The sequence below is a fragment of the Heterodontus francisci genome, chromosome 10, assembly GCF_036365525.1.
Source record: "Heterodontus francisci isolate sHetFra1 chromosome 10, sHetFra1.hap1, whole genome shotgun sequence".
In the NCBI taxonomy this organism is placed as follows: Eukaryota; Metazoa; Chordata; class Chondrichthyes; order Heterodontiformes; family Heterodontidae; genus Heterodontus; species Heterodontus francisci.
The window spans coordinates 124056047-124076531 of NC_090380.1; the positions used below are offsets into that span (position 1 = coordinate 124056047).

General features: G+C 55.0%; 2 protein-coding genes across 2 annotated transcripts in view; one reads left to right on the forward strand and one right to left on the reverse strand.

Annotated features, from left to right (window-relative positions):
* wdr4 (WD repeat domain 4) overlaps positions 1-6039 on the reverse strand; it is a 52822-nt gene extending 46783 nt beyond the window's left edge. Inside the window, 4 exon segments of the mRNA XM_068040035.1 lie at positions 1241-1271; positions 1274-1374; positions 2013-2063; positions 5921-6039. Of these exon segments, the coding sequence (XP_067896136.1) occupies positions 1241-1271; positions 1274-1374; positions 2013-2063; positions 5921-6000 (263 nt within the window). The 5' untranslated portion in view covers positions 6001-6039.
* The window catches only part of ndufv3 (NADH:ubiquinone oxidoreductase subunit V3), a 102290-nt gene continuing 87836 nt past the window's right edge, over positions 6032-20485 (forward strand). Inside the window, exons 1-2 of the mRNA XM_068041310.1 lie at positions 6032-6199; positions 11928-12009. Coding sequence (XP_067897411.1) covers positions 6035-6199; positions 11928-12009 — 247 coding nt within the window. The 5' untranslated portion in view covers positions 6032-6034. The remainder of the gene's footprint in view (positions 6200-11927; positions 12010-20485) is intronic.

Genomic DNA, 20485 nt, shown 5'->3' on the forward strand with positions numbered 1-20485 from the left:
TGGGTGTGGGGAGGCGGGGGAGGGAGGGAGGGAGGGGGTGGCGGGGGAGGGAGGGAGGGAGGGGGTGGCGGGGGAGGGAGGGAGGAGGGGGTGGCGGGGGAGGGAGGGAGGGAGGGGGTGGCGGGGGAGGGAGGGAGGGAGGGGGTGGCGGGGGAGGGAGGGGGTGGCGGGGGGAGGGAGGGGGTGGCGGGGGAGGGAGGGGGTGGCGGGGAGGGAGGGAGGGAGGGGGTGGCGGGGGAGGGAGGGGTGGTGGCGGGGGAGGGAGGGAGGGAGGGGGTGGCGGGGAGGGAGGGAGGGAGGGGGTGGCGGGGGAGGGAGGGAGGGAGGGGTGGCGGGGGAGGGAGGAGGAGGGGGTGGCGGGGGAGGGAGGGAGGGAGGGGGTGGCGGGGAGGGAGGGAGGGAGGGGTGCGGGGAGGGAGGGGGGAGGGAGGAGGGAGGGGGTGGCGGGGGAGGGAGGGAGGGAGGGGAGGGAGGGAGGAGGGTGGCGGAGGGAGGGAGGGAGGGAGGGGGTGGCGGGGGAGGGAGGGAGGGAGGGGGTGGCGGGGGAGGGAGGGAGGAGGGGGGTGGCGGGGAGGGAGGGAGGGAGGGGGTGGCGGGGGAGGGAGGGAGGGAGGGAGGGGGTGGCGGGGGAGGGAGGGGGAGGGAGGGAGGAGGGGGTGGCGGGGAGGGAGGGAGGGAGGGAGGGGGTGGCGGGGAGGGAGGGAGGGAGGGAGGGGGTGGCGGGGGAGGGAGGGAGGGAGGGAGGGGGTGGCGGGGAGGGAGGGAGGGAGGGAGGGGGTGGCGGGGGAGGGAGGGAGGGAGGGAGGGGGTGGCGGGGGAGGGAGGGAGGGAGGGAGGGGGTGGCGGGGAGGGAGGGAGGGAGGGAGGGGTGGCGGGGGAGGGAGGGAGGGAGGGAGGGGGTGGCGGGGGAGGGAGGGAGGGAGGGAGGGGGTGGCGGGGGAGGGAGGGAGGGAGGGAGGGGGTGGCGGGGGAGGGAGGGAGGGAGGGAGGGGGTGGCGGGGGAGGGAGGGAGGGAGGGAGGGGGTGGCGGGGGAGGGAGGGAGGGAGGGAGGGAGGGGGTGGCGGGGGAGGGAGGGAGGGAGGGGGGGGCGGGGGAGGGAGGGGGGGGCGGGGGAGGGAGGGAGGGAGGGGGTGGCGGGGGAGGGAGGGAGGGGGAGGGAGAGGGCAGGAGGGAGGGGGAGGCGGGGGAGGGAGAGGGAGGGAGGAAGGCGGGGAGCGAGCATGCACGTGATTTACTCACCGCACACTGAGACACTCCCAGGGTTTGGTTTGAACAGCAGTAGCTGCTTATTCTCCAAAGTCACAGCAACGTAGGTCCCAGAGGTGGAAAAGGTGAAGGCCACGACCCCATTGCTTTCCCCGTTGTCAGACGGCCTTCCTTACTGAAACATAAAGGCTATCAACTTACGGTGTAACAGACAGGGACCACTAGAAATAATTTGAGTGGGCACAAGCCATGCAACTCCCAGCTTCACATGTACCCCCACCCACCCTGACCCTCACACTCCACCCCACAACCGGACTATCTGGCTGCAGCATTTCCTACATCACAACAGTAACTGCACTTCTAACGCAAACGTTTAAACTTCAGAAGGCAGGTATCCCACTGCTGCAAGTGTCTGCTCTCTGTGCCCTCACTGGGCACTGGTTGGGTCAGCTAACCCCCATGGAGACTGAGAACTAATGAAAATCATTCCAGCTCTCCTGCTCCGCAGTCCCCTACAATACACTATCCCCAGCAAGGGTTCAATATCAAACACTTATATATCCTTTCAGACAACGGGATCCCATAACTCTAGTGGATGAACTGATATTAGAGATGGGGAAAGCAGAGAGCAGCTGCCATCTGATACAAACACTAAACAACAACTGAAAGACTGGCCTTTTCACTCGGGGCGGAATATGGGATGGTGAAATCTGACTTCCTCCTGTTCTTGTGTAGAATGAGGTCCTGAAACATCATCTCAAGTTCAACCTGAGCTTAAGGAGACAGTAAGTGGATCAGTGAGTACCCACACATTTACCTGTCTGTTTGAGAGATGCAATCATAAACAAAGGGTTTGCTCAACGCCCTGAAAAATAAAACACCAAACTCTGCTTAATGAATCTTCAGAAGGAACAACCATGATGATGAGGGGGGAGGGGCTGTCCAGGGGGGGGGGAGGGGCTGTCCAGGGGGGGGGGGAGGGGCTGTCAGGGGGGGGGGGAGGGGCTGTCCAGGGGGGGGGGGAGGGGCTGTCCAGGGGGGGGGGGGGGAGGGGCTGTCCGGGGGGGGGGGGAGGGGCTGTCCGGGGGGGGGGGGGGAGGGGCTGTCCGGGGGGGGGGGGGAGGGGCTGTCCGGGGGGGGGGGGGAGGGGCAGTCCGGGGGGGGGGAGGGGCAGTCCGGGGGGGGGGGAGGGGCAGTCCGGGGGGGGGGGAGGGGCAGTCCGGGGGGGGGGAGGGGGAGGGGCTGTCCAGGGGGGGAGGGGCTGTCCGGGGGGGGGAGGGGCTGTCCGGGGGGGGGGGGGAGGGGCTGTCCGGGGGAGGGGGGGGAAGGGGTGTCCGGGGGGAGGGGGGGGAAGGGGTGTCGGGGGGAGGGGGGGGAAGGGGTGTCGGGGGGAGGGGGGGGAAGGGGTGTCGGGGGGAGGGGGGGGAAGGGGTGTCGGGGGAGGGGGGGGAAGGGGTGTCGGGGGGAGGGGGGGGAAGGGGTGTCGGGGGGAGGGGGGGGAGGGGGGGGAAGGGGTGTCGGGGGAGGGGGGGGAAGGGGTGTCGGGGGGAGGGGGGGGAAGGGGTGTCGGGGGGAGGGGGGGGAAGGGGTGTCGGGGGAGGGGGGGAGGGGGGGGAGGGGGGGGAGGGGGGGGGAGGGGGGGGGAGGGGGGGGAGGGGGGGGAGGGGGGGGAGGGGGGGAGGGGGGGGAGGGGGGGGAGGGGGGGAGAGGGGGGGGAGGGGGGGAGGGGGGGGGGAGGGGGGGAGGGGGGGGGGGAGGGGGTGTCGGGGGGAGGGGGGGGAAGGGGTGTCGGGGGAGGGGGGGGAAGGGGTGTCGGGGGGAGGGGGGGGAAGGGGTGTCGGGGGGAGGGGGGGGAAGGGGTGTCGGGGGGAGGGGGGGGAAGGGGTGTCGGGGGGAGGGGGGGGAAGGGGTGTCGGGGGAGGGGGGGAAGGGGTGTCGGGGGAGGGGGGGAAGGGGTGTCGGGGGGAGGGGGGAAGGGGTGTCGGGGGAGGGGGGGAAGGGGTGTCGGGGGGAGGGGGGGAAGGGGGGGAGGGGGGGAAGGGATGTCGGGGGGAGGGGGGGAAGGGGGGAAGGGGGGGAGGGGGGGAAGGGGGGAGGGGGGGAAGGGGTGTCGGGGGGGGGAAGGGGTGTCGGGGGGAGGGGGGGGAAGGGGTGTCGGGGGAGGGGGGGGAAGGGGTGTCGGGGGGAGGGGGGGAAGGGGTGTCGGGGGGAGGGGGGAAGGGGGTGTCGGGGGAAGGGGTGTCGGGGGAAGGGGTGTCGGGGGGAAGGGGTGTCGGGGGGAAGGGGTGTCGGGGGGAAGGGGTGTCGGGGGGAGGGGGGAAGGGGTGTCGGGGGAGGGGGGAAGGGGTGTCGGGGGGAGGGGCGTCGGGGGGAGGGGGGAAGGGGCGTCGGGGGGGGAAGGGTGTCGGGGGGAAGGGGTGTCGGGGGAGGGGGGGAAGGGGTGTCGGGGGGAAGGGTGTCGGGGGGAGGGGGGAAGGGGCGTCGGGGGGGGGGAAGGGGCGTCGGGGGGGGGAAGGGGCGTCGGGGGGGGGGAAGGGCGTCGGGGGGGGGGAAGGGCGTCGGGGGGGGGGAAGGGCGTCGGGGGGGGGAAGGGCGTCGGGGGGGGGGAAGGGCGTCGGGGGGGGGAAGGGGTGTCGGGGGGGGGGAAGGGGTGTCGGGGGGGGGAAGGGGTGTCGGGGGGGGGAAGGGGTGTCGGGGGGGGGGAAGGGGTGTCGGGGGGAGGGGGGGAAGGGGTGTCGGGGGGAGGGGGGGAAGGGGTGTCGGGGGAGGGGGGGAAGGGTGTCGGGGGGAGGGGGGGAAGGGGTGTCGGGGGGAGGGGGGGAAGGGGTGTCGGGGGGGGGGGGAGGGGTGGGGGGGAAGGGGTGTCGGGGGGGAAGGGGTGTCGGGGGGGAAGGGGGGGGGAGGGGGGGGGGAAGGGGGGAAGGGATGTCGGGGGAGGGGGGGAAGGGGTGTCGGGGGGAGGGGGGAAGGGGTGTCGGGGGGAGGGGGGGAAGGGGGAAGGGGTGTCGGGGGGAGGGGGGGAAGGGGGGGAGGGGGGGAAGGGATGTCGGGGGGAGGGGGGGAAGGGGTGTCGGGGGGAGGGGGGGAAGGGGGGGAGGGGGGGAAGGGATGTCGGGGGGAGGGGGGGAAGGGGTGTCGGGGGGAGGGGGGGAAGGGGTGTCGGGGGGAGGGGGGGAAGGGGGGGAGGGGGGGAAGGGGGGGAGGGGGGGAAGGGGTGTCGGGGGGAGGGGGGGAAGGGGGGGAGGGGGGGAAGGGATGTCGGGGGGGAGGGGGGGAAGGGGGGGAGGGGGGGAAGGGGGGGAGGGGGGGGAAGGGATGTCGGGGGGAGGGGGGGAAGGGGTGTCGGGGGGAGGGGGGGGAAGGGGTGTCGGGGGGAGGGGGGGAAGGGGTGTCGGGGGGAGGGGGGGAAGGGGTGTCGGGGGGAGGGGGGAAGGGGCGTCGGGGGGGGGAAGGGGCGTCGGGGGGGGGAAGGGGCGTCGGGGGGAGGGGGGTGTCGGGGGAGGGGGGGAAGGGGTGTCGGGGGGAAGGGGGAGGGGGTGTCGGGGGGAGGGGGGAAGGGGCGTCGGGGGAGGGGGGGAAGGGGTGTCGGGGGGAGGGGGGGAAGGGGCGTCGGGGGAGGGGGGAAGGGGTGTCGGGGGAAGGGGTGTCGGGGGGAAGGGGTGTCGGGGGAGGGGGGAAGGGGCGTCGGGGGGGGGAAGGGGCGTCGGGGGGGGGAAGGGCGTCGGGGGGGGGGAAGGGCGTCGGGGGGGGGGAAGGGCGTCGGGGGGGGAAGGGCGTCGGGGGGGAAGGGCGTCGGGGGGGGGGGGAAGGGCGTCGGGGGAGGGGGGGAAGGGGTGTCGGGGGGAGGGGGGGAAGGGGGGGAGGGGGTGGGGGGAAGGTGGTGTCGGGGGGAGGGGTGTCGGGGGGAGGGGGGGGGGTGTCGGGGGGAGGGGGGGGAAGGGGTGTCGGGGGGAGGGGGGGAAGGGGTGTCGGGGGAGGGGGGGAAGGGGTGTCGGGGGGAGGGGGGGAAGGGGTGTCGGGGGGAGGGGGGGAAGGGGGGAGGGGGGAGGGGGAGGGGGGGGAGGGGGGAGGGGGGGAAGGGGTGTCGGGGGGAGGGGGGGGAAGGGGTGTCGGGGGGAGGGGGGAAGGGGTGTCGGGGGGAGGGGGGGAAGGGGGGGAGGGGGGAGGGGGGGAAGGGGTGTCGGGGGGAGGGGGGGGTGTCGGGGGGGGGGGGTGTCGGGGGGAGGGGGGGAAGGGGTGTCGGGGGGAGGGGGGGAAGGGGGCAGGGGGGGAGGGGGGAGGGGGGGAGGGGGGGAAGGGGTGTCGGGGGGAGGGGGGGGAAGGGGTGTCGGGGGGAGGGGGGGAAGGGGTGTCGGGGGGAGGGGGGGAAGGGGGAGGGGGGAGGGGGAGGGGGGGAAGGGGTGTCGGGGGGAGGGGGGGAAGGGGTGTCGGGGGGAGGGGGGGAAGGGGGGGGTGTCGGGGGGGGGGTGTCGGGGGGAGGGGGGGAAGGGGTGTCGGGGGGAGGGGGGGAAGGGGGGAGGGGGGGAGGGGGGAGGGGGGGAGGGGGGGGAGGGGGGAGGGGGGGAAGGGGTGTCGGGGGGAGGGGGGGGAAGGGGGGAGGGGGGGGAGGGGGGGGAAGGGGGGAGGGGGGGAGGGGGGGGAGGGGGGAGGGGGGGAGGGGGGAGGGGGGGAAGGGGTGTCGGGGGGGGGGTAGTGAATCACGGCCGCACTGACCCGCTCTCCCCGAGGCTGAGGCCCAGGATCCGGGAGCCGTTGCTCAGAAACACCAGAGATCCGCAACGGCCCAGCGCCATCCTCAGTACCTCACTTCCTGTGCGACACACGCTAATGCGTCACGTCCGGCGCAACACTGTGTCCTTCAGTGTCCCCGGAATGTGTGTCCGGGTGGCGGTTTGCCGGATCTGTTGTTCCGCTTGCAGTGAGGTCCGGCCTCCGGCACTCGGGAAGATGGCGGCCTCGCTGATGCGGATCGGGGTCCGCGGGGCGCGGCAGGTAGGGGCTGGGTCAGGATTGTGAGTGTTGAGAAGTCCCGGGTTGGAGTAGAATCTCCCCGTACATGAGGCCATTCGGCCCGTGCAGCTTCTGCTAGCTGATCCTGGCTATTCCCCAGAACTAAATGAGTTGATCAGCAGCTGTGTCTCCCACATCATTCCATCACTGTCACTGACTCACAATCCTACAACTCTCTCCCTAATAACAATACCAGAGCTCCCTGCATTCAAATAATCCATGCTGTTCTTTGGCACCAACCCCGAGTCTAAGGAAGACTGAAAAATTATGGCCAGTGCCTCTGAGATTTCCACCCTCACTTCCCTCAGTCTCCTTGGATACATCTCATCTGGCCCTGGTGTTTTATCCACTTTACAGACAGCCTCTCTAATACTTCTTTATCAATTTTTGGCCCATCCAGTATTTCAACCACCACCTCTTTCACTGTCGCCTGGGTTGCATTTTCTTCCTTGGTAAAGACAGATGCAAAGTATTCATTTAATATCCCAGCTATTCCCCCTGCCTCCATGTGTAAATCCCCCTTTTGATCCTTAATCATCCCCACACATTTTAGCACCCTTTTTAGCTGCCTATTAGAAGAATTTTGGATTCTGTTTTATATTTGCTGCCAGTCTCTTCTACACTGTCTTTGCTTCTCATTTGTTTTTTCACTTCCCCTCTGAACCTACTATATTCAGCCTGAAAAGGCTAGGGTTGTTTTCCTTAGAGCAGAGAAGGCTGAGAAGAGATATGATTGAGGTAGACAAAATTATGAGGATATAGATAGGTTAGATAGGAAGAAACTTTTTCCCTTAGCGGAGGGGTCAATAACAGGGGACACAGATTTAAGGTAATGGGCAGGAGGTTTAGAGGGGATTTGAGGGGAAAAATTTTTCCCCAGAGGATGGTTGTAATCTGGAACACACTACCTGAAGTGGTAGAGGCAGGAACCCTCACAACATTTAAGAGGTATTTAGTTGAGCACTTGAAACGCAATACAAGGCTAAGGGCCAAGTGCTGGAAAAAGGGCTTAAAATAGTTAGGTGCTTGATGGCTGGCATGGACATGATGGGCAGAAGGGCCTGTTTCTGTGCTGTATAACTCTATGACTTTATAATATCCACCTGTCATCTGTCACGTGCATCCTTTTTCTGCTTCATCTTACTCTCTGTCTCTTTCATTACCCAGGGAGCTCCGGATCTGTTTCTCCTACCTTTCCCCCTCGTGAGAATATACTTTGACTGTACCTGAACTATCGTCTCTTTAAAAGTCACCCATTGTTAGTTTTGCCTTCCAATCTCTGAGGTTAATTCACTTGGGCCAGATCCATTCTCACTCCATTTAAGTTGCCTTTCCCCCAATTATGCTCCTTGTCCTTTTCCATCGCTAACCTAAACCTCATGATGCTATGATCACTGTCTCCTAAATGTTCCCCTACTTGCACTTGATCCACTTGCCCCACCTCATTCCCCAGAACCAGGTCCAGCAATGCGTCCTTCCTCGTTGGACTGGAAATATACTGCCGTAGAAAATTCTCCTGGACACACTTCAGAAACTCTTCCCTCCCCGCCCTTTACACTATTACTATCCCAGTCTATATTGGGGTAATTAAAGTCCCCCATTATAACTACTCTATAATTCTTGCATCTCTCTGTAATTGCCTTGCAAATTTGTTCCTCTATATCTTTCCCATCAGTTGGTGGCCTATAATACACCCAGTAGTGTAACGGTACCTCTATTGTTTCTTAGCTCTAACCAAATAGATTCAGACCTTAACCCCTCAAGGACATCCTCTCTCTCCATAATCCCCTCCTCCTTTCTTTATTTCCCTATCTTTCTTGAACACCTTGTATCCAGGAATATTTTGTGTCCAGTCCTGCCCTTTTTTGTGCCAGATCTCCATTATCGCCATGACATCATATCTCCACGTGGCTATCTGCGCCTGTAGCTCACCAACCTTATTTATCGCACTTTACACATTAATCTCCATGCACAGTAAAGCTAATTTCGTGAAAACACGTGAAACTACAAAAGAGACATATTTCCTACATGAACAAGGTTTAAGGCTAATATTGGGCCCCAATGAAACGCCAGCCCATATCTTCAATCAAGGACTACAGCAAGCATGAGAAACAGCAATAAGAGAGTGGCTCAAACTGTTCTACTTATCTTTTCTGTCTCTATTTTGCGTGTGTATATCGTGTGTGCATGCTAACGTGGGCACATCATATATCCGTAGGCATGAACGGTATTAGAGTTTAAGTTTAAGGTTTAATAAATTTCCTCTTTCTGCTTTAAACTAAAGAAAGCCTGTTTGTGCTCATTTTTTTGCCTTATAATTGGAAAGTTGTGAACAAGGATTCACACAAAGGGGGAGCTCAAAACACAGTGTGTTTAAAATTAAACCCTGTTACAAAAAGACCAGGTGAAGACAGCAAAAGACCCCTAGACATTGCTCACCTGCTCGTAGCAATTCCTTCTGCCAAAATGCATCACCTCGCACTTGTCAGTATTAAATTCTGTCTGCCACCTCTCTGCCCATTCTGTTAGCCTATCTATGTCCTGTTGCAGGTGGTTCATATCATCCTCACTGTTTGTCTCACCTCCAAGTTTGGTATCATCAACAATTTTTGAGATTCTGCTCTACATTCCAAGATCTAAGTAATTTATTAACTTTGAGTGATGACAACCTATTTAGTACCTCCTTTCTATTTTGATCCTATCTAATATTTCTACTTTCCTGTCCTCTACTGTGACATTGACCTCATCCTCTTCAGTGAAGACAGATGCAACCTACTCATTCAGTACCTCAGCCATGCCCTCTGCCTCCACAAGATTTCCTTTTTTGCCCTAATTGGCCTCACCATTCCTTTAAATATCCTTTTACTTTTGATATGTTTATAAAAGATCTTTGGATTCCTTTTATGTTATCCACTAATCTTTTGTCACACTCTCTCTTTGCCCTTCTCATATCCCTTTTCAGTTTCCCCCTGCACTCTCTGTATTCTATGTTTTAATATAGATAGAGTGTTACGACCAAGTGAGAAAGGTGTCTGGGGGTCCCTCTCAACCTTCACCTGCTCTTTTTGTAACTGGGTTTAATTTTAAATACATTGTGTTTTGAGCTCCCCCTTGGTGAATCCTTGTTCACCACTTTCCAATTATAAGACAAAGAAACCAGCACACAAATGTCTTCTTGGTTTTAATGAAGAAAGATTGAAATTAATTAAACTTAAACTCTAATTCGATTAATGCTTACGGATACTCTATGTGCCCACGCTAGCATGCATTTGCGATACACACATGCAGATAGTGACAGAACAGAGCAGAAGAAATAAAGTGGAAAAGTTTGAGGCAATCTCTGAAGAGGGTTTTTGTTACGGTTCTTCAAGCTCACTGTAGAGTCCTTTATTGTAAGTAGATCTTGCTTTTCGTTGGGGCCCAGTATTCTCCTTAAACCTTGTTCTCTTTAGTAGACTTTTCTTTCTTGGGATTCATGTGTCTTCAGTGGAATTGGAGTTCCGTGAGAAAGAGATGGGAGCAGACAGGAGAGATTTTCTCAGTCCAGGAGCAAACAGTCTTTCTGCGTTCAAACTCCCTGTGGCTAGTTCAAAAGACCCTGGAACAGCCAGTTAGTCATGTGACCAGCTGGTCTAACCAGTCCTGGATTGTATCGCCTTAGCAGTCTCTGGAATGCTCCTCTTATACACAATACCTTGTGATCAAGGTCCATTGTGGATTGAATGTGTCCGGGAACGGTCCTTTGTCCTTCCAAGCACTGTCTGTTCATATGTAAATGTCTTTACCAGCCACGGCTGATCTGTTCAACACGTCATTTCCTTGCTTCAGCAACAATTTGAAATCAATGTTCATAAAATTAATTCTTAGCAGGTGGGGGCCGAGCATGACACCTCCACACCCAGTGGAATGACCTGCAATTTTGAAAGCGAGCATTTCATTAAAAGAGAGAAAATATAAGGTGTAAGGGAAAAACATGCGTCTCTCTCTCTCTCATTCATTCACATTCATTCATAAATCCGAAAACTTATTAAAACTGCCACCCCCCGCCTTTTTGGCATCCAGTAAACATTTTTTGGGGGGAAGTTTTTCTTCAGTTTGCCCATTTCTATGGCTGCCTAGGGTCTTTGAGATGATTAGGTTTAATTAGCCCTAAGTTGGAATTTTTTTTTCTCAGGAGATTCAGTAGTGGGCGGGTCTTTCCTGAACACACTTTCAGTGCTTTGCTGGGTCTTGCAAAGGCTTTTGACTTTGCGGGATTGGTGGTTCTCTTTGGTTCTGACTGTGGGGAAGGATTCTTTGCTAATCTCCCCTTTGTCCTCTGGGACACTCCTGCCTACAGGTATTTGTGCAGACTCCACTGCACTCCCCTGTGGCACTTTGATTAGGCGAGGCATCACCCTCACGTTTTCTCTGCCCCCTAGAGGTCTTTCTTTGTCTCTGCAGGTTCCTATAAATGTTGTTAGCAACTCTGGTGGGGTGCTTTTAGTGTCTGCATTTACATAGGAGGATGTGGGGGTCTAACTTTTCACATTTTTCGGGGTTGGCTGACCGGACAGTAGGGGGTTCCATCCGGGATTCCTCCCGAACTTCCTTTAACCTTAAATGTAAAAAGAGGCCAGGTCTCAGCTGGCTATTTTAGCTGTCTTGCTAGTTTCTCAAAGGACACAAAAATGTTTCTACATCTTCCTCATTGAATTTTGGAATTGGTTGAGCTAGTTTTAACAATTCTGTACCCAGCCCTGAATTGTGCTCCTCCATATTGGCTATGCTTTCACTGGGGTTACTCTGTCGCCCCTAGTTAACTCAAGCCGCTTCTGCTCTCATTCTTTGCAATCTTTCTGGAATATTCTTTCTCTCTGTCTCTCCTTTCTCCTGTCTTTCATTTTCTTCACATTCCTTCTGCAAGGCACTCTCTTTCTCCCTCCTCTAATTTCAAGTTTCCTCTGTTCCAATTGTATCTTTGCTAACAATACCCTGTCTAGGTCTGCTTCTAACCCTGTTTTAATGCCTACGGATACATGACGCGCCCAGGCTAGCATGCATATGCCATACACACATGCAGATAGAGACAGAACAGAGCAGAAGAAATAAAGTGAAACAGTTTGAGGCAATCTCTGAAGAGGGTTTTTGTTCCGGATCTTCAAGCTCACCGTAGAGTTCTTGATTGTAGGTAGGTCTTGCTTTTCATTGGGGCCCAGTATTCTTCTTGAACCTTCTTTGCTGTAGGAGACTTTTCTCTCTTGGGGTTCATATGCCTTCAGTGGATTTGGAGTCCTGTGACAAAGAGATGAGAGCAGACAGGAGAGATCTTCTCAGTCCAGGAGCAAACAGTCTTTCTGCATTCAAACTCTCTGTGGCTAGTTCAAAAGACCCTGGAACAGCCCGTTAGTCATGTGACCAGCTGGTCTAACCAGTCCTGGATTGTATCGCCTTAGCAGTCCCTGGAATTCTCCTCTTACACACAATACCTTGTGATCAAGGTCCATTGTGGATTGAATGTGTCAGGGAACGGTCCTTTGACCTTCCAAGCACTGTCTGTTCATATGCAAATGTCTTTACCAGCCATGGCTGATCTGTTTAACAAGTAATTTCTTCGCTTCAGCGACAGTTTGAAATTTAATGTCCATGTGGCGAAATTAATATGCCTAATTCTTGGCAGGTGGGGGCCGAACATGACAGAGAGTAATATTTTATTATGTTGCAATCTCAGGTGCTGATGGAGCAGTTGGGGCTGCAAGCAGCGACTCTCAGCATCAAGGCAGCAGGACCACCGAAGAAAAAGAAAGTCAAGGGTAAGGCATGTGACTATTGCCTGTAACCGGGTTCTGTAGCCTCACACCAAGCAATGGGAACTCTCCAACCTCCCAGTTCAACAAGAAAGTTATTAGTATCATAAATAAAGTGCTGGAAAACTTCCCTTCCTCTTCTCCACCAAGATGCGGTACAGAAACCTCAACAATGCACAGGACAAGGCTGCAAAACCTGTGCCCTATAATATGTATGTGTCTGTGTCTCTGCTCTGTGAAATGCTGGATCTTTTCACAGCTACTGCCCACTGGCCCAGAGTTATTGGTTACTGGTCAGTACCTGCTGTCTTTCATTTTAGAAATAGAACACTTTTTTTATTTGTTCTTGGAATGTGGGCGTCACTGGCCAGGCCAGCGTTTATTGCCCATCCCTAATTGCCCTTGAGAAGGTGGTGGTGAGCTGCCTCCTTGAACCGCTGCAGTCCATGTGGGGTAGGTACACCCACAGTGCTGTTAGGAAGGGAGTTCCAGGATTTTGACCTAGTTTTACTTTTATTCGAAACAATCACATTGCTATGGGTCTGGAGTCACATGTGGTCTAGATCAGGTAAGAACAGCAGATTTCCGTCCCTAAAGGACATTAGTGAACCAGATATTTTTACAATCAGATAGTTTCATAAGTCACCATTACTGAGAATAACACTTTAGTAATTAAATTTAAATTCACCCAGTTGCCTTGGTGGGATTTGAACTCATGTCTCCGAAGGATTAGTCCAGTAACATTACCACAATGCTACTGTCCACTACATGTTTGTTGTGATATCTGTTGTGGGACACCTGACTGTGTGAGTGTGCAGTGTAGTCAAGCTTCCACTGCTCTAATATTCTGATTATAATGTCAGGGAGTGATTAGAGGGACAACCCAGGGATTGGTTTTGGGGCCATTTCTATTTCTAGTTACAAACTAATTCAGAAGCTGCTGAAAGTGGTTATATTGGCACAATGATCATTAGCAAACTAGCAGGAGCAGTTGATGATGAGGCTGCAGCTCAGGAACACGAACCGGGAGGACAATAACGGATGAGGCGGTATATTTTTTAAAAACGACAGCAGAGAGATTCCATGTAAAGTGCAGGAATGCCGAATGATGAAGTTGAGAAATGTCCTGGTGGTAGATTCAAACTTCAACATGTCCAATCGCTGCATTCAACAAACTTACAGAATACTGTAGTGTAAAGCAATGCTCAGACAGGTCACTGTATCCAGTGAGTAATGTGGTCAGTGCACACACTGAGTAGGAACATAGGAACAGGAGTAGGCCATTTGGCCCATCGAGCCTGCCCCGCCATTCAATACTATCATGGCTGATCTTCCAAACTCAGTAACCTGTTCCCACTTTCTCCCCGTATCCCTTGATCCCATTAGCCCTAAGAACTATATCTAACTCCTTCTTGAATATATTTAATGATTTGGCCTCAACTGCTTTCTGTGGTAGAGAATTCCACAGGTTCACCACTCTGGGTGAAGAAATCTCTCCTCATCTCAGTCCTAAATGGTTTACCCCTTATCCTTAGACTGTGACCCCTGGTCCTGGACTCCCCTGCCATCGGGAACATCCTTCCTGCATCTAGTCTGTCCAGTCCTGTTAGAATTTTGTAGGTTTCTATGAGATCCCCTCTCAATCTTCTAAACTCTAGCGAATACAAGCCTAATTGACCCAATCTCTCTTCATACATCAGTCCTGTCATCCCAGGAATCAGTCTGGTGAACATTCACTGCACTCCCTCCATAGCAAGAACATCCTTCCTCAAATAAGGAGACCAAAACTGCACACAATACTCCAGATGTTGTATAATTGCAGCAAGACATCCTTGCTCCTGTACTCGAATCCTCTTCAGTGACTGTTGCACAAGGACACCCAGGTTTCGCTGCATCTCCCCCTTTCCCAATGTTTGCCATTCAGATAATAATCTGCCTTTTTGTTTTTGCCACCAAAGTGGATAACCTCACATTTATCCACATTATACTGCATCTGCCATGCATTTGTCCATTTGCTCAACCTGTCCAAATCACCCTGGAGCTTCTCTGCATCCTCCTCACAGCTCACACTCCCACCCAGCTATGTGTCGTCTGCAAACTTGGATATATTACATTTAATTCCCTCATCTGTATCATTAATATATATTGTGAATAGCTGGGGTCCTCGCACTGATCCCTGCGGTACCCCACTAGTCACTACCTGCCGCTCTGAAAAAGACCCGTTTATTCCTACTCCTTGTTTCCTGTCTGCCAACCAGTTCTCTATCCATGTCAATACCTTACCCCCAATCCCATGTGCTTTACTTTTGCACGCTAATGTGACCATGGCCGATCTCCCACTTCAATGCCTTTTCCCCGCGATATCCTCATATCCCTTTATGTCATTTGTATTTAGAAAACTCAATCTCTGCTTAGAGTACTGTGGTCAGTGTATCCAGTGAGTACTGTGGTCAGTGTATCCAGTGAGTACTGTGGTCAGAGTATCCAGTGAGCACTGTGGTCAGAGTATCCAGTGAGCACTGTGGTCAGAGTATCCAGTGAGCACCGTGGTCAGAGTACAGAGTATCCAGTGAGCACTGTGGTCAGAGTATCCAGTGAGCACTGTGGTCAGAGTATCCAGGGAGTACTTTGGTCAGTGTATCCAGTGAGTACTGTGGTCAGTGTACACTGTCAGCACTGTGGTCAGAGTATCCAGTGAGCACTGTGGTCAGAGTATCCAGTGAGCACTGTGGACAGAGTATCCAGTGAGCACTGTGGTCAGAGTATCCAGTGAGCACTGTGGTCAGAGTATCCAGTGAGCACTGTGGTCAGAGTATCCAGTGAGCACTGTGGTCAGAGTATCCAGTGAGCACTGTGGTCAGTGTATCCAGTGAGCACTGTGGTCAGAGTATCCAGTGAGCACTGTGGTCAGTGTATCCAGTGAGCACTGTGGTCAGAGTATCCAGTGAGCACTGTGGTCAGAGTATCCAGTGAGCACTGTGGTCAGTGTACCCTGTGAGTACTGTGGTCAGTGTACCCTGTGAGTACTGTGGTCAGTGTACCCTGTGAGTACTGTGGTCAGTGTACCCTGTGAGCACTGTGGTCAGTGTACCCTGTGAGCACTGTGGTCAGTGTACCCTGTGAGCACTGTGGTCAGTGTACCCTGTGAGCACTGTGGTCAGTGTACCCTGTGAGTACTGTGGTCAGTGTACCCTGTGAGTACTGTGGTCAGTGTATCCAGTGAGCACTGTGGTCAGAGTATCCAGTGAGCACTGTGGTCAGTGTATCCAGTGAGCACTGTGGTCAGTGTATCCAGTGAGCACTGTGGACAGAGTATCCAGTGAGCACTTTGGTCAGTGTATCCAGTGAGCACTGTGGTCAGAGTATCCAGTGAGTACTGTGGCCAGAGTATCCAGTGAGTACTGTGGCCAGAGTATCCAGTGAGTACTGTGCACAGTGTATCCAGTGAGTACTGTGCACAGTGTATCCAGTGAGTACTGTGCACAGTGTATCCAGTGAGCACTGTGGTCAGAGTATCCAGTGAGCACTGTGGCCAGAGTATCCAGTGAGCACTGTGGCCAGAGTATCCAGTGAGCACTGTGGCCAGAGTATCCAGTGAGCACTGTGGCCAGAGTATCCAGTGAGCACTGTGGCCAGAGTATCCAGTGAGCACTGTGGCCAGAGTATCCAGTGAGCACTGTGGCCAGAGTATCCAGTGAGCACTGTGCACAGTGTATCCAGTGAGTACTGTGCACAGTGTATCCAGTGAGTACTGTGGCCAGAGTATCCAGTGAGCACTGTGCACAGTGTATCCAGTGAGTACTGTGCACAGTGTATCCAGTGAGTACTGTGGTCAGAGTATCCAGTGAGTACTGTGGTCAGTCTATCCAGTGAGTACTGTGGTCAGTCTATCCAGTGAGTACTGTGGTCAGTCTATCCAGTGAGTACTGTGGTCAGTCTATACAGTGAGTACTGTGGTCAGTCTATACAGTGAGTACTGTGGTCAGTCTATCCAGTGAGTACTGTGGTCAGTCTATCCAGTGAGTACTTTGGTTAGTGTATCCAGTGAGCACTGTGGCCAGAGTATCCAGTGAGTACTGTGCACAGTGTATCCAGTGAGTACTGTGCACAGTGTATCCAGTGAGTACTGTGGTCAGAGTATCCAGTGAGTACTGTGGTCAGAGTATCCAGTGAGTACTGTGGCCAGTGCATCCAGTGAGTTCTGTGGTCAGCGTATCCAGTGAGTACTGTTGTCATAGTATCCGGTGAGCACTGTGATTAGTGTGGTCAGTGTGATTAGTGTGGTCAGTGTACAGAGTGATTAGTGTGGTCAGTGTACAGAGTGATTAGTGTGGTCAGTGTGCAGAGTGATTAGTGTGGTCAGTGTGCAGAGTGATTAGTGTGGTCAGTGTGCAGAGTGATTGGTGTGGTCAGTGTGCAGTGTGATTGGTGTGGTCAGTGTGCAGAGTGATTGGTGTGGTCAGTGTGCAGAGTGATGAGTGTGGTCAGTGTGCAGAGTGATGAGTGTGGTTAGTTTGCAGAGTGATGAGTGTGGTCAGTGTGCAGAGTGATGAGTGTGGTCAGTGTGCAGAGTGATTAGTGTGGTCAGTGTGCAGAGTGATTAGTGTGGTCAGTGTGCAGAGTGATTAGTGTGGTCGGTGTACAGAGTGATTAGTGTGCAGAGTGATTAGTGTGGTCAGTGTGCAGACTGATCAGTGTGGTCAGTGTGCAGAGTGATTAGTGTGGTCAGTGTGCAGAGTGATTAGTGTGGTCAGTGTGCAGAGTGATTAGTGTGGTCAGTGTGCAGTGTGATTGGTGTGGTCAGTGTGCAGAGTGATTGGTGTGGTCAGTGTGCAGAGTGATTGGTGTGGTCAGTGTGCAGAGTGATGAGTGTGGTCAGTGTGCAGAGTGATGAGTGTGGTCAGTGTGCAGAGTGATGAGTGTGGTCATTGTGTAGAGTGATGAGTGTGGTCATTGTGTAGAGTGATTAGTGTGCTCAGTGTACAGAGTGATTAGTGTGCTCAGTGTACAGAGTGATTAGTGTGGTCAGTGTGCAGAGTGATTAGTGTGGTCAGTGTGCAGAGTGATTGGTGTGGTCAGTGTGCAGTGTGATTGGTGTGGTCAGTGTGCAGAGTGATTGGTGTGGTCAGTGTGCAGAGTGATGAGTGTGGTCAGTGTGCAGAGTGATTAGTGTGGTCAGTGTGCAGAGTGATTAGTGTGGTCAGTGTGCAGAGTGATTAGTGTGGTCAGTGTGCAGAGTGATTAGTGTGGTCAGTGTGCAGAGTGATTCGTGTGGTCGGTGTGCAGAGTGATTCGTGTGGTCGGTGTACAGAGTGATTCGTGTGGTCGGTGTACAGAGTGATTCGTGTGGTCGGTGTACAGAGTGATTAGTGTGCAGAGTGATTAGTGTGGTCAGTGTGCAGACTGATCAGTGTGGTCAGTGTGCAGAGTGATTAGTGTGGTCAGTGTGCAGAGTGATTAGTGTGGTCAGTGTGCAGAGTGATTAGTGTGGTCAGTGTGCAGAGTGATTAGTGTGGTCAGTGTGCAGACTGATAAGTCTGGTCAGTGTGCAGAGTGATTAGTGTGGTCAGTGTGCAGAGTGATTAGTGTGGTCAGTGTACACTGTGAGTACTGTGGTCAGTGTACACTGTGAGTACTGTGGTCAGTGTACACTGTGAGCACTGTCGTCGGAGTATCCAGTGAGCACTGTGGTCAGAGTATCCAGTGAGCACTGTGGTCAGAGTATCCAGTGAGCACTGTGGTCAGAGTATCCAGTGAGCACTGTGGTCAGAGTATCCAGTGAGCACTGTGGTCAGAGTATCCAGTGAGCACTGTGGTCAGTGTATCCAGTGAGCACTGTGGTCAGTGTATCCAGTGAGCACTGTGGTCAGAGTATCCAGTGAGCACTGTGGTCAGTGTATCCAGTGAGCACTGTGGTCAGAGTATCCAGTGAGCACTGTGGTCAGAGTATCCAGTGAGCACTGTGGTCAGAGTATCCAGTGAGCACTGTGGTCAGAGTATCCAGTGAGCACTGTGGTCAGAGTATCCAGTGAGCACTGTGGTCAGAGTATCCAGTGAGCACTGTGGTCAGTGTATCCAGTGAGCACTGTGGTCAGAGTATCCAGTGAGCACTGTGGTCAGTGTATCCAGTGAGCACTGTGGTCAGAGTATCCAGTGAGCACTGTGGTCAGTGTACCCTGTGAGCACTGTGGTCAGTGTACCCTGTGAGCACTGTGGTCAGTGTACCCTGTGAGCACTGTGGTCAGTGTACCCTGTGAGCACTGTGGTCAGTGTACCCTGTGAGCACTGTGGTCAGTGTACCCTGTGAGCACTGTGGTCAGTGTACCCTGTGAGTACTGTGGTCAGTGTACCCTGTGAGTACTGTGGTCAGTGTACCCTGTGAGCACTGTGGTCAGTGTATCAAGTGAGCACTGTGGTCAGAGTATCCAGTGAGCACTGTGGTCAGAGTATCCAGTGAGCACTGTGGTCAGTGTATCCAGTGAGCACTGTGGTCAGTGTATCCAGTGAGCACTGTGGTCAGTGTATCCAGTGAGCACTGTGGACAGAGTATCCAGTGAGCACTTTGGTCAGTGTATCCAGTGAGCACTGTGGTCAGAGTATCCAGTGAGTACTGTGGCCAGAGTATCCAGTGAGTACTGTGCACAGTGTATCCAGTGAGTACTGTGCACAGTGTATCCAGTGAGTACTGTGCACAGTGTATCCAGTGAGCACTGTGGTCAGAGTATCCAGTGAGCACTGTGGCCAGAGTATCCAGTGAGCACTGTGGCCAGAGTATCCAGTGAGCACTGTGGCCAGAGTATCCAGTGAGCACTGTGGCCAGAGTATCCAGTGAGCACTGTGGCCAGAGTATCCAGTGAGCACTGTGGCCAGAGTATCCAGTGAGCACTGTGGCCAGAGTATCCAGTGAGCACTGTGGCCAGAGTATCCAGTGAGCACTGTGGCCAGAGTATCCATTGCGTACTGTTCACAGTGTATCCAGCGAGTACTGTGCACAGTGTATCCAGTGAGTACTGTGGCCAGAGTATCCAGTGAGCACTGTGTACAGTGTATCCAGTGAGCACTGTGCACAGTGTATCCAGTGAGCACTGTGCACAGTGTATCCAGTGAGTACTGTGCACAGTGTATCCAGTGAGCACTGTGCACAGTGTATCCAATGAGCACTGTGGTCAGAGTATCCAGTGAGCACTGTGGCCAGAGTATCCAGTGAGCACTGTGGCCAGAGTATCCAGTGAGTACTGTGGTCAGTCTGTCCAGTGAGTACTGTGGTCAGTCTGTCCAGTGAGTACTGTGGTCAGTCTATCCAGTGAGTACTGTGGTCAGTCTATCCAGTGAGTACTGTGGTCAGTCTATCCAGTGAGTACTTTGGTTAGTGTATCCAGTGAGCACTGTGGCCAGAGTATCCAGTGAGTACTGTGCACAGTGTATCCAGTGAGTACTGTGGTCAGAGTATCCAGTGAGTACTGTGGTCAGAGTATCCAGTGAGTACTGTGGCCAGTGCATCCAGTGAGTTCTGTGGTCAGCGTATCCAGTGAGTACTGTTGTCATAGTATCCGGTGAGCACTGTGATTAGTGTGGACAGAGTGATTAGTGTGGTCAGTGTACAGAGTGATTAGTGTGGTCAGTGTGCAGTGTGATTAGTGTACAGAGTGATTAGTGTGGTCAGTGTGCAGAGTGATTAGTGTGGTCAGTGTGCAGTGTGATTAGTGTGGTCTATGTACAGAGTGATTAGTGTGGTCAGTGTACAGAGTGATTAGTGTGGTCAGTGTGCAGAGTGATTAGTGTGGTCAGTGTGCAGAGTGATTAGTGTGGTCAGTGTGCAGTGTGATTAGTGTGGTCAGTGTACAGAGTGATTAGTGTGGTCAGTGTGCAGAGTGATTAGTGTGGTCAGTGTGCAGTGTGATTAGTGTGGTCAGTGTACAGAGTGATTAGTGTGGTCAGTGTACAGAGTGATTAGTGTGGTCAGTGTACAGAGTGATTCGTGTGGTCAGTGCACAGAGTGATTAGTGTGGTCAGTGTGCAGAGTGATTAGTGTGGTCAGTGTGCAGAGTGATTAGTGTGGTCAGTGTACAGAGTGATTTGTGTGGTCAGTGCACAGAGTGATTAGTGTGATTGGTGTACAGTGTGATTAGTGTGGTCAGTGTACAGTGTGATTAGTGTGGTCAGTGTGCAGAGTGATTAGTGTGGTCAGTGTACAGAGTGATTAGTGTGGTCAGTGTACAGAGTGATTCGTGTGGTCAGTGTACAGAGTGATTCGTGTGGTCAGTGTACAGAGTGATTAGTGTGGTCAGTGTACAGAGTGATTAGTGTGGTCAGTGTACAGAGTGATTCGTGTGGTCAGTGTACAGAGTGATTAGTGTGGTCAGTGTACAGAGTGATTAGTGTGGTCAGTGTACAGAGTGATTAGTGTGGTCAGTGTACAGAGTGATTCGTGTGGTCAGTGTGCAGAGTGATTAGTGTGGTCAGTGTGCAGAGTGATTAGTGT